General features: G+C 40.3%; 1 protein-coding gene across 2 annotated transcripts; it reads left to right on the top strand.

The window, feature by feature from the left end:
* The first annotated feature begins 875 nt into the window (after positions 1-875).
* On the top strand, positions 876-13,512 carry LOC119729593 (sclerostin domain-containing protein 1-like). Of its 2 annotated transcripts, XM_038202214.1 has the most exons (3): positions 876-1,311; positions 6,279-6,577; positions 8,808-13,512. In XM_038202214.1, the coding sequence occupies exons 2-3, from the start codon at positions 6,334-6,336 to the stop codon at positions 9,281-9,283; spliced, it is 720 nt and encodes a 239-aa protein (XP_038058142.1). In that variant the 5' UTR covers positions 876-1,311; positions 6,279-6,333; the 3' UTR covers positions 9,284-13,512. The 2 variants fall into 2 exon arrangements, with proteins under 2 accessions (XP_038058142.1, XP_038058141.1); XM_038202213.1 differs by lacking the exon at positions 876-1,311 and having other exon boundaries at positions 6,115-6,577.
* Positions 13,513-14,040: the final 528 nt, after the last annotated feature.

Raw genomic sequence — 14,040 nt, 5'->3', positions numbered from 1 at the left:
GCTGTTGCCGATTTTTGAAGGATAAAACTTCATCTTGCCTGTTAAGTAATAATGGGCATAAAATAACGATTTGTTTTGGGGGTTTTATTGAACACAATGTAAGGGCGTGCCTAGTTGGGTTTTTTTTAGCCCTTTTAAAGCCTTTTGATGAATAGGATGTTCCTCTAACACCGAATGATGGGTAGGCCAGCTACGTTAACCAACCCGACTTCATCCATCATGGGTGAAGTCTCGTGCCCGAATTAATTCTACAAAGTCGTCATTTCCTCGCTGTTTTCAGGAAGCGCTTAATTTGGGGTTCTTGCTTAAATTCCCATAAAATGGTCAGAAATAAGTTTGACGAGTTAACTTTCGTAACAGACATATTGTGATGTTTGACGTTTTAGGACTGATTCTTCTTATGCTGATTATGTTTAGGCCTGTTGTTGCTTAGAACTTTGATATAGTGTCATGATACAGCTAATTTTCCTCCGTCCTGTGGACTTAAAATATTGTTAGCCCCGCCCCAATCATCCAAGTATTATGATAATGTTCAATTGCGCACGATAATCAGGTGGTGATGAATATTCATTACGACAATTTAATTAGGTTGAATCACGTGTCATTGTGTTGCAATGACGGTGCAATGATTGTCATGTGTAGTGTGGAGCGTTTTGCGCGTGCATATAAATCCGTACGCAGAGTGCCACTACAGTGCATGTGATACATGACCGTCTGCTCTCTGCCGCCCGACACATGCGATGCAAAGTATGATAAATTCCGGAAGCCAGACCAACACGTGCTTTACGTGAGAAAAATAACACGTAAAGAAGTGCTAGCTGTGCATGCAAGGCCAAGTACGCACAGGGCCCATTCGGCCGACCTCAGAGTCTGTGTTGGCGCTATAGTGCTGCGCGGTTGAACTTTCATGCATGATCACTGCTGTATGATGTTGCTAAGCCGTAAGTGATGGTGGTGTCATTATCTTGTACATCAGTCAGGCAGTTATTATGACCATATTATGACAGAGAGTGCCAAAACAATCTAGTGGCGGTGAGGTGAAACACGCAGTAGAGACAGTGACTTGTACAACCCACCAACGGACGGCGAGGTTCACCCGGCGTGGCAAGGCTACTCACTCGTATAGAGTAGGTCGCCATTCGCGGTGAACTTGTCTGGGGTACCGGGTGCGCACTACGCATTATGGTCAGGCTTTGTTTGTTTGGAGACAAAGTTGAGACAAAGTACACAAACAGGCCGCTTTTATCACTTTGCTGCGGATTTGTCAAGGACATTTGGATAACTGTGCACTGAGAAGACCCGGCTAATAAGGTGAGTTTTATCTTGTGGTGATTTTTACCCCACTTCAAGTTCAAACCAGTGACTATTTTCACGTGTAAGCGGGAGAAATTAAAAAAAAAATAAACAAAAGGTTGAAATCATTTGTTGGCCCTCATTTAGTTTTGCAGGGGCTCAAACGTGTTATCATGCTTCACTGGTCATCATTTTATTTTGTATGGCGTAGGCCTACTTTCATTGCGAAGAAAACGGGTATATGCTGAAAAATTCTAACTGCAAAGATCCTCTTGGAGGAAAGTGTCGAGTTTCATGTAATTTGTAAATGTCATAGGCGTACACATCAACTAAACATGTTTCACGCAAGTCTGAATATTAAAAATTGATTATAAAAATGTACCGATAAAATACGACGGAACCCTCTTTTTTAAGCCCTTTGCAGTTCAGCTCATATTTAAAACACAAATTCCATACGTCCGAACATGTGCAACGTCGAATACATACATGATATGTTTCGAAATTATTTCAAGCATTATCCAATATTTTTATAACATCTTGTGCATGCATGTATTGAGGTTGGAGGGAAATGAGACACGGGCCAAGCTTTTTAATTAAATTTAAAAGCACGGAAAAAAATAAACATTGATTTTTTTCTAGAGCTGCACATAGTATTGTTTTGTTGAGAGTAGGGTATGTATGCTTTGAACTTGTTATATCCACTTCTAGCCCATACTAAAATACAATAAGCATTCTGGAAACTAGTACAAATGTACAATAGGCTTGTACACACCTACTAAATGTCAACAGCCAATTCGGACCGGCTGAGCATTCGAAAGAATCGAATGTTAATTCTATTTTTTTTAACCTGTAATGTATGGCAGTTTAGTTATTCCAGTCCAACACGCCGGATTTTTTCTTTAATTTTATACGCAATGAGCCAGCATGTTAGCTCACGGCCCGGGCGCGCCGCACTAATTGCGAGATTTCCGGTTGAAGTCCATGCAGTTTCCTATGATACAGTTGTTCTCTTGAAAACAGTGAAACTCCATGCCTAATTTCTTTGCATGACACATGCATGCCACACTAAATTTTATCCCTGGATTATTAGCGACGAAGCCCATAACCTAACTTTACATTTTGTATGTCAAGTACTGTACGGTGTCCCAGATTGAACCCTGAATCAGGGGCTATTTCGAGTCACTGAGCTTCTGCTGAAATTGACCTACCGCCGCTTGTGAGTTAGCCACGCCCATTAGACAACCCTATGGAATTGTGTACGCTAAGTTTTATTTGTCTAAGATTTTGCGCGTTCCGCGTCCATTTGTATATCATGTAATTGGACAATACTTCACAAGCTGCGTTGACGCGATTGAGGCGATTCTACCGCGATAGGTTAATTAAAAAGGTAACACACCAGAAATAGCCTTTTACAAACGCAATGTAGCCGCCATTTTTGATTTGAGACTCGGCGTTTGAAAACTCAACAGTACGGGATTTGAAGCCTTTCTACGCAGATTAACTTGCTATTGATAATTTTTTTATTGATCCATATTTACAATAAAGTTATGATTCCCGATATATCGCCCTTTTTAAAAATGTCTTGGTGGAGATTTTACTTCCTCAGCATTATTTTCGCAGGACCTAAGTCAAACCTCTTCTGACCGATGCGCTTTAATGCTAATTAAACAAAAATGGAAACTGATAAAAATGTAACCATAGTACGACCAAGGACTCTCTACGGTGGCCCATTTGTCTCAGTGAACAAAATATTTGTGTTGTAAGGAATAAAATTATTTCCAATCTGGCTTTACTCTTATAAAAATGAATAGGAATCCAAAATGACGGATTACAAATCCCGTAAAGATGGAATGTGAAGCTGTACTGTTTTGTGCAAGTTGTATCCTAAATATTGCGAATACTCAAACTACGGACCATCAACCCTTCCCTGAAGATTGATAATTTATTTTTTGGTGGCAATTATCGGCCTTCTTGACCCCCAGCATTTTTTGAGGTCAACAAGCGAATCCAATGTCATAACAGTCAATTGTCATCGAGTCCCATGATAGGGCCAACCCGGGTACCCCAAATCTTTCGTTGAAGAAAAATGGACGATAAACCCATGAAACAAGTACTTTTTGTATCTTATCTCTGGAAAATATCAGTGGACAACAAGTGCATTATAATGAATCACATCCGACTGACATACCATAAAAACAACCGTAGAACAGACTTCTGAAGGTCTCTCAAAACAGTTTTTGGAGTTCGGTGCTGTTTGCACACCGACGTAGCTCGAATATTCCCCAAACATACTATCTTGAGTCAACATTGTCATTCAGATCAAAACTGTGTGCTGTAGACTTTACTTATTTATCATTTAGATATAGTCGGATACAAGGTTCTTTTACGACAATTTGGTGTTGACAGTAGACTAGTATGCCCACCAGTATGCAACGCAGGGGGTCACGCTTGACACGGACACTGCTAGTACACGAAAACTAGTTTGGTTTGTTTTCATATAGGTTTGTGTGGGAAATGGTAATTTATTTTTAACAAATAACCTTTTATATTTTTGTTATGGTTGCATCTCACTAAAACAAACACAAGATTCACTGTCTGTTAGATCCGTGAAGTGTAAATAGGTTTCATACTTTCGTAATCCATCAAGGTGCCAGCTCCTTTATTTTTCAGTGGTGCTTATCGAGAACAGGGAGTCCGGTTGGCGTAGCGGTACTTTCCTCGCCTTCCACCGCTAGCGACAAAACATTAACATATTCACATCTCCACAGGTTTCTTCAGACTTGTAAGCTACGGTGCCCAGGGTAGCTACTTTTGAGGAATCATTGGTCTCATATTACCAGAAATGATTATTAATAATAATTTGTCACTTTAAGTGACAAACGTGTAAACGTGACTTGACGCCTTGCAAACAGACGATCATCCATTAGAAACATTCTTAGGATTAGTTTAATTAAATTAAATATTGCGCTCTCTTCGTTGCCATTGAGAAGTGATTTTTGGGATTGTTTTTTTTTGCATGCAGGGAGACCCTTATAAATATATTTGGGTTGGATTGTAGTATCTTAGGCATCATTGGTTTGCAAATTACCCTGAAAGTAGAAACGCAAAACACTTTACGACTTGGGCTACTACAATTATTATGCACCAAGATTTCCTTTGTTTTGGGGTATATGCGTGTGTTTTTCTTTAGTTATTAAAACGTTGCCTGCCCCTCGATTCACTAGGATTAACAAATGTAAAAGTTTGTCCTGTTAAAAATTAATAATCAAATGATTAAAACGCGACTCGAAATTTCAAAGGGAAGGAGTCGAAATCTTCTAAATACACCAATCTTATCCCAAATAAAATATCTGAAATCATATTTAGAATACTTTTGTTTAGAATGTATTTTGGGTTATTTATCAAAGAAAATGAATGACAACGTGCACCTTAATTATATTAAATTTGAAATGAATTTTTGTTTTCAGTAATAAATAATTTTAAAAAAATAGCATTTACTTCAAAACGGAATTTGTCAGATTCTAATATTCGTTAATGTACCTATTGCTCATCATATTTCATATTTCAATGTTTGTATTATTTTTTTCCGTGAACCATCGACATCCAACGTCTCTATGGAAATCTCCACTGTCCATGATAACCAAATATCTTTTGGCAATGCAAATATTATTGATTGCGAAAGTTGTTTTCGTGACCGTTGCCACACAAACGTACTCACGATTAAAGGAATTGCTCCTTTCTCCTAGGTTTGCAAAGCAGGGGAGCATTTGCACGAACTGGAAGTGGAATCCACGATTTTCTGCCGTTGAGAATTCCTGAGAAATCCACACACAGACTCACTAAACAATCACAAGCCCGCGCTCTTTCTGCGACTAAAAGTTAGCAAAAAGAAGTGTTTGCAATAGACCCACGCGTGCGTGGGGCTGAAATTCCCACTAGAGCACTCTTTGAATACTGTGTGAGATATGACTAATAAGATATCATAATAATCACCTCATCAATATGTGTGCTTTCGAAGATAAAGTTGATTGACCTTGCTATCAATCTGAACAGATGCTACTATCGAGGAGTGACATGCAATGTTTAATAATAGTATGTCTGCGAGGGGAAGGGGCACACTATGGAGACCGACATCTGTATAGTTTGCACAGGTGCATATAAACAATTCACCGTCAGGTATCACACAAGTTGGACCTCTTTTGATTCCGAGTCGCGGACCGAACCACATCTGCAACTGCCTGAATCCATACTCCGCGGTTTGATTTTGGCAAAAAAAAAACATCCACATGTATACATTAATGTACCGTTAAATTCAGGTAGCCTCCCGAGCGACCCGACAGTAATTAGGACTCATTAGCCTTTTCGCACCTCATGTACCTTTGTGGGATTTAATCACTGTTGAGCAACAATGCTGTACCGCAAGGTGATAGACGGTTTGGTATAATCATGGAGATAGAAGATAAAACTTTATACAGAAGCATTTGGAGGCTGAAAGCGCCTTTAAAAAGTTCATCTGAAAACTGTCCTGAATTTAAAAGCCCCGCGATACAACTCTCTCTTTTCGTACGATATATTTCATACGTCGGCCTACACTCAGATATCATATCGATTTGACATGTTTACGCCCCGCCCACCTCTATTGTTAAGCCTTTGTTAAACTGTCACGGCCGTAAGCCTTGAATAAATGAGGTGCGTGACACGGTGTAGATTGATCTGAAGCGGTGAATAAACTACGTCACAGAGAGCCTTTACCGCTTGGAGTGATCGACAGTCGTAGCCACGCCCACCGCCAGAGCGAGTCAATCGAGCAGTGGTGCTCACCGTGTACACGTACGTGTTCAGTGCTGGTATAGGTAGCTCCAAACGTACATGTACACGGTTCCCATATTCTATTGTCATGTAGTTGCAGTTTATAGGCAGTCCTGCCATGATAGTCTATTCCCGCGCTTTTGACGGGTTTTCTTCATGTAAAACTTTATCCACAGAACCCAGGAGTCGCCGGCAGTTAGTCAGCGCGAGTTCTCTCCGGCAGGTGTAAACATGTGGATTTCGATGAGGAGGTTATGGCTTGGAGCGGCGGTTTTGTGGAGTACGATGATGTGCATTGCGAGCGGGGTGGTTGTGGACGGTCAGGAGGAGGATGGTACCATCACAGACTTTTTGCCAGTGATTCTGGCTCACCAGGAAGAGCAAAGCGACAGAGGAGTGAGTGTTCATGATTCAGGGATGTACGAAGGAGCCTTACAAGATAGAGACGAGGAACCAGAAACGTCCTATAACCCAGGTATGTTGAATGCTAACCGACACTAGAGCGACCAAGGGCTGGCAAACGCGCAGGTCCCCTGTTCTATTGATACCATTGGTATCCACACACGGCAAAAGGGTAGGCTTGAATGCACTGCTTGTGCTAAACAGTCTATATAGTCCGTGCCACACACCCCATGGGCATGTAAACAATAGCAGTCCATTGACCATACAGGCAAGAGCTTATTCAATATTCCTTGCCCTTTGAAAAGAATGTTCTTTCACGCGAACTTTTTCCGTACGGCTCCCCTTCTGCACGCCTGTGGCGTAGCGGAGACCTTGCATGGATTTATTCGCACCAAAAGACACACCTTTTTTGCCTACCTATAGCTTAACGCGTACGCACACGGGTAAAATCTTAACAATCGACCCGCTTAACTTACCAAAGTTATTTTCCAAGTTTGTCTTCATTTTTTTTGTCGTGGTTTGAAACCGAATCATCTGTGACCATCACATCAGGTGAATGCAGGCCCAATCCATGGGATTTAATTTTGGTAGGAAAAAAACTGCTGGTAAAATTCGGAAACACAAGCCAGAGAATTAAATCCAAAGTTCTGTGGAGTTATCAAAGTCACCGAGTGGCCCCCAAATCGCCATAAGGTTAAATGGGTACGCGTTGCAATTTTAACAATACGGGGACTAGTATTTTTCATCATAATTATTCATGGTTGGCCCTTGCAGAGCATTGTGTAGCAGCACAATTACCCATTCAACTGCCGAACAAAACTTCGTGAACCAGTGTAGACCTCGGTGATTTGGGCCCACTCTTGTGGAGCCAAGGTTTAATGTGTGTGTCCGGGTTCCTATCCAACAGCAGCAGATTATAAAAGGGGAATTCAGTGTGCGAAAATCGTTGCGACTTTCTAACCACACACGTGTTACCTTGACACAAAAAGTGTTCGCTCGCATGGTGGTTCCACGAAATTTCAACTTTCAGGCAATTTGTTGGGGGGAAAAACCTGCATAACAATGACATATAATACTTTCGATTTTCACCCGCTAAATCACTAAGTGTGAACTTATCTCAAACGTAAATTCTGTACTAAATACGCAATAGAACATCAGGCTTTTATAATGTTTTAGATATAAATTTCATAAAACATTAACTTTATTTTTTAACTGCGAGGGACTACTTATCTTTCACTGAACATCTAATGAGATCTCTGATTTAAAAACAAATTCACATGGCTGCAATTATTTTATCTCTAATTGAGTCTTAACCTCCATAGTGCATCTGACGATAAGATAAGTTTATATATATAAGGAAACTACACCCTTTTCCTCGTGTAATGTCAGTGAGCGATACCTTTTTGTAACAAAGTAACCCTTGTTAGCATGAGGACCCTGGGCAGGGTTTTAATATTCACCAAAAAGGTCGAGGGGTAGTAGGAGTCGACGCACGTAAACGATCAATACTTAGCATTGTACATGCTGACCCCTTCGCCTCCGTGCGAGGGAATTTATAACTATCCTAACTTCCCACTAGGGTTGGCATTTCGTGGAACAGCTAGCCAAGGTACTTTGCGACAAGCTGATTTGCAGTCCGCCATCTTGAATCTCATGAATAACATGTGGCCATGTATACCCATGCGCTACAACTTGTTCTCTCTTTCTCTCCTTAAATCTGTTTGCTCTTCGATGGTACTTGAATAGAAGTACATGTACATAAATTCAAAATAGGATCAAAGAGAGACCCTGCAACTCGTTTGCCATAGGCTTGTGTGGCGGTGTGAAGAGCTGCCTCGCGGCAGTATACAAAACGCTTGGGTTTGAAGTAAGATTAGCTGTGAAACAAAAGAAACTGCGGTGGTTTCAGGGATCGTTCGCTCGGTAATTGAAAACAATACTCACTTGGCTAATGTTCACACCATTGAATAACCTAAACAAAATGGCTCGTGGGCATTGCCAACAATAATATTGTGTATTTTGATGCGCCGATGTTTAATTTGTTTTTCACCAATATTGACATTTCCAGTTTGCTGGTAGTACCTTTGGACAGTGATTTGTTTACCCTCCAAGATATTTGACCGATGCTTGATATGTGGTGGGTAACAACTCAAGACGCGTACTTTCGCCTTAAAAGTTTTGTTTCTGTGAGCTATTTCTAGCAAGCCTGTCAGTATGGTGCGCAACCCTCTTCTCAATTGTTCATGCACGTTCGATTGATCTTCGCATATTGATTTTTCTTGCCTTGTTTTCTGCCTTGCTAGATGATCTGTCCTGCACGGAGCTACGCTCGAAGAGATACATATCTGATGGATTCTGCACGAGTACAAGACCCATCACAGAGATGGTGTGCACGGGGGAATGTGTGCCCAAGACCTTGCTGGACGCGGGCGGTGATATCATGAAAATATGGGGCCGGACCAAGACCAAGGAATGGCGGTGCGTTAACGACGTGGTGCGGCAGCGAAGGGTGCACCTGGTGTGCGACAACAACGAGACCAGGACTTACCGAATTCGTACAGTCAAGAGCTGCAAGTGTAAGAGGTACGAAGATCAACACAACAGGCCGAATAATGATAATACCAACGAGAACGCTAACGAGGGCAGCACCAGACGCAGCCGCGAAGACAGGCGGCGAGACAGGAAAAGACAAAAAAAGCAGACTAGGGAAATGAACGAACAGAACAACAACAATAACAACCGAGAAAAGAGACTCGCGAGTTTCCCAGAGGACGACTGAGTCTCCATTGATTGAGCCAGTGTATGACTGAGAAAGACACTTTTTCTGTCTATATATAAATATATAAATAGAAGCCTTTTTAAAGTCGGCCAAGCCGATCGTTTTACGCCCTAATTGTGGACCATCGCCCCCTGAAAACGGACACTGACTGGTCCAGAATGATGAGAGTACTGTGTCATGTACTCGACAGCCTTTGACGTGCACTTCTTCTGGTTTTTTCTCACCCCACTGCGTCAGTTTTTATTGTTCTGAACGTTTTTGATGCCGGGCATTTTTGAGGAATGTTCCAAGTCGTACATCCAGCACACTGATTAGATACTGTCACAACTAGTACACTTTATGCCTGAGACCGTTGTGTCTTTGTACACATCGTCTTTGAAGCTTACGCTTATAACCGTACGGTGAACCGATGACGCATCATGTTGGCTGTGTTGTATAAGCCATGTGAAAGATGACGGACTCCGGGGAAAATCTGTTTGCACTTCACTTTGTTTTCAGTGGTAACCCAGCACACACCACCATTGCTTTGTGCAGAAACCCAGCCGCCCAACTGGTGCCCTCTGTGACACCATTGTGGTCTTTCTCCTTACCATGTGCACTATGGACCTATTTATGTAAATAGTGTATTTTATTCCCGGCGAACAGCACAGCGTATTCGTGTACATATTATGAAGGGAAAAAAGCCTTGGACAGACGGAGAACCCTGGGCTGGATTATTGACGTGATTTTTGTAACGTAACACTGCCATCGAGGTACTGACGAATAATGCCTGCATAAAGATTTGTATAAAAAGAGAGTAATGACTGAGTAAACCGAACCCTCAGCTTCGGTTCTATTCACGTGCGCGTACATTAAGTCGCCAAGTTCATGGCCATACGTCTTGAGTGACATCGTAGGCATCTGCGTCCTCTTCGCATTTCACCTGTACAGGAATTTTATTTCTTTGTATCCGACTCTCTGGCTTTCATACTGCATGTATTATTACCGCTGTATCGGTAACAATCGTCGCTTGTATAAACGCCGGCTTTCTTGGATAACTATTTAGCGTTGCAGCGACCATCTCTGCACGGCATCAGTGCGCAAGATACATACAAAGCAGTTTACCAGCGGACAGACGCCCGTTGGTACCAGAACTCAACCAAGAATTGCCTTCTCTTTTTCTGATCTGACATCCAGGATTTTTGCAGTGAATCTGGGACTTCTTTTAGATATTCTTAAATTTGGCTACAGTGTTAATTATCTAATGAACACCTGAAGTGCTCCAAGTACCCATGGTGCCGTTGTACATAGTCTTTGTATTACTGCCATTTGTATATTTTGTATCCATCATTTATAACCTGTGATAAGTCAGTCGCCAAGAAACCTAACAATCAGTATTTAAACGAAAAAAATATATATATTTTAAATTCTAATCGATACTCTTTGTCCCTTGTTTTAATGTTTTACTGAGCCCACTAGTGATTGGGTCCTCTGGAATGGGACTTCACAAGGTGTTATTTCTTGTGTGAGTTTTTTAAACATTTACTTTTAGGTAAAGGTCTTGTTTTTTCGAAAAGGTTATGGGACTCGGTATTTTTCCCCTATCCCGAACGACGGTCATAGTTTGCGATGATTTACGCCTTCGATTGTCTTGATCTTCGGTTTCTATACAGATTTCTATGCAATCTTATCCGTGACAACTATTCTCAATTCCAAAAGTATCTTCCAGATTACCTCCGAGATGAAGAACTCAGGATCGTCATTACCACATCACCTTTAATCTTCCTGCAACAGAAGACGCCTTCCCTTGGGAATAATTACAAAATTGCACTGGACTAGTGCACATTTAATATAGAAGCTACAATTTAGGCCAAATCGGTTTGACTAACACCTATCGTAACGTTTATGTAGATAAACTCTGTACGAACGAGGGATCAACAGATACCGAATGCTAACGGTACGCTTCATTTGTCGTAACCAATACCTTGAGCTTCTGTCCTTTTTAGATCTAAAACACAAGCATGTATTATATTATATATATTTTTTTTATTTATTTCGAATGTCAGTGAGTTCCTGTTGGGGGAAATTCTCCAAGAACCGAATTGAAAACAGTTAAATAAATATGGTCTGTACTTTTCTAGGATTAAAAACTTCCTTTTTATAGATTGTTTTTTAATGTTGCAAAATAATGGTACTCCTGTTTAAATTCTCACTGTGATCCTTATCAGACGAATTTCACATTTTCTCATGTGACTTTGCAAGTGTTGCTTTGTTAAGTAAGATCAACCAAAAGAATGCTGAATGTCAAAACAAAACTTGAGAATTCCTCCTCAAAAAAAATGGGTTTTTTTTCACACGGTTATCTTTGAATGTTTACTTTGAGAATATATTATCAACTTGGAAATGCACAATTGGTCCAGTGCACTATATTTGCCTAGGCATTGATCACAGTCGGGTTGCCTCTGTTGTACACTTCACAAAAAAAAACTCGACACGGGGCATGTACAGTTCCATTCACATCGCTTTGTGCAGATTTGTGAGGGGTTAAAGGTTATCTTTGTTGGATCAAACTTTGAAATTCTTCGCTTAAAACTTGACGGCATTCTCGAAAGGGGGACGTGTTCACCGACCGTAGCAATACAATGGGTAATCTTCCATGAATATTTGGTGAGAATGGGACATAAAAGTATGGAGCGATGCTCCGGTTTCCGGTTGGTTGGTTTCTTTTCTATCTGCTTGAAGTTGTAATTTTTTAATGCGAAGTACAATGTACAGTGACCGACCTTGGTGTAATCCGTTCACAAACTGTACTCTGTATTTACTTGGCCTATACGAAGACTGCTGCATTTAGCATGCATGGACCGCATGTGCTCACAATTCAAATTGAATTCAGGAAGCCCTTCGAAATTAAAACCGAGTTTAGGGGACATATTTAAACCAAGTCGTACATCTTAGTAGTACGCTGATATACCGTACATTGTAGTGGGATTTACAGTCAGTCGTCTCTCTTTAATACAAACACTGTTAAAACAAATTCAGGTTAAAGCAAACGTGATGCCTTGGTCCCGACTGTGCTTATAGGCCTATATGTGCGCAATGAATGGAACGAGTACTCCGCTTAAAACAAAATTCTGCTATAACGAACATTTTGGCTATAGGTCCAGCTGAGTTTGTAACTTTGTATTAACGAGACTCGACTGCAATAATGACATGTGTAGTCGAAATTTTCAAGCATTGCAACAGTAACATTCTCCAATGCAATTTTTCGATATTGATTTTTTTCCATCATAAATTTGAATGAAGAATACTGAGGATTGGTGTTACAAAGTTCAGTTAAAATAACGGATGAGTTTCAAATTACGAAATATCTCTTCTTAATTTGCTGCCTTTAAATGGAAGTACAAAGCATAACTACTAAATGTTAGTACCACGATGAACTGTTAATGTCAATATTTGTCCAACAAAATGATGTGGTAGTTTCATACTTAATGATCCAATTTGGTAAACCAAACAGTATTCCATTAGACTTTGAAAATGTGCTTCTTGATTTTTGTCCCGATCGAAACAGAGTGTTTAGGTGTGCTCACATGCTCGCATTTGTTTGGCACCTGCTGTGTGCAAACGATATAATACCCTAGCGAACCTTAATTGACTGTATTAGTAGCGTGATTTTAACAAGTGGTGTGGTGAATCTCGACCCGACAAAATGTGACAAATTATGGTTTATGATGCCAATTATTGTACAGACCATGCGTTCGTCTAGCATCGGTCTCTGTTTAATTCAAACTAGTGTTTGAGAGACGTCATCTAAAGTTTACTATGTTAAACCTATAATCTAGCCTGAATTCCTATTAACGATTCTCATCGTAAGAGCTGTTGTGAGTCGTTGTATAGCTTTCAGAACAGTTTTTGAATCAATCAGATTTGCAAGATGATTGAAAGCAAACTAAAACACCGACTTTCTTTAATTAATGGAATCACCGATTTCATTTCTTGAAGAACATTTATTGAATTATTAATGTCGCTTTTGGTATCGACTTCTTCCAATTATTGGTTACGTTTTCTCTCTGTTAATTGTAATCATATTTTCAAAGGACGAGCATTTTTTGTATACTTAGGGTATCGTTGCTTTAAGGTTTGAATAAAGAACCCTTTTGTACTTATTTGTAGACCTAAGGAAATAATTAAAAATGTTGAAAAGTACTTAAATTATATATTAAACGATAACGTTTTTTCTGAAAGGGAAACAACTGCTGTTTCAACTTTTATTTTGGTGTTTGTACAAAAATGTGCCATTGAGCCAGGCATCCAGTTTTAAAACGTAGACTGTTTACCAAGTGAAATTTGGACTAAATTCTGGATTTGTCTACCTTGGACTGTGTTGTTACACATTGTTATCTGTGCGTTGTATTGAGGTGAATACCTATGTTCCCCAATACCTATGTTCCCCAACCCTAACCATCTAACCGGCCTAAGGATTTTGGGGAACATAGGTATTGGGGAACATCGGGTAGACCCCGTTGTGTTGTGTCCACATCCACAGTTTTGTTATATAGAGTGGTCCATTTTTTCATGGCCAAATTTTTCGCACCCGATTATTGCGATCTATTCCACCTTTTAATAACAATACAACGTTTCCTTACTAAAGTCTTGTATGGATATTATAGGCTATATTGTATGGTCAAAAAAAGACTAATGAGAAGTGAGATAAAAGTTGAAAGTTTTAAAGTCGTAAAGTTCCCTGGCGACGCAACGAATAGAGGCTCATTACGTCACAG

The sequence above is a fragment of the Patiria miniata genome, unplaced genomic scaffold (assembly GCF_015706575.1).
Source record: "Patiria miniata isolate m_02_andy unplaced genomic scaffold, ASM1570657v1 HiC_scaffold_21, whole genome shotgun sequence".
Lineage (NCBI taxonomy): Eukaryota > Metazoa > Echinodermata > Asteroidea > Valvatida > Asterinidae > Patiria > Patiria miniata.
This window is presented reverse-complemented; position numbering and strand designations above follow the sequence as displayed.

Coding starts and splice junctions, on each gene's coding strand:
- LOC119729593 (XM_038202214.1), top strand. CDS start 6,334: ATGTGGATTTCGATGAGGAGGTTATGGCTTGGAGCGGCGGTTTTGTGG. Junction 6,578..8,807: donor AGAAACGTCCTATAACCCAG/GTATGTTGAATG, acceptor CTGCCTTGCTAG/ATGATCTGTCCTGCACGGAG.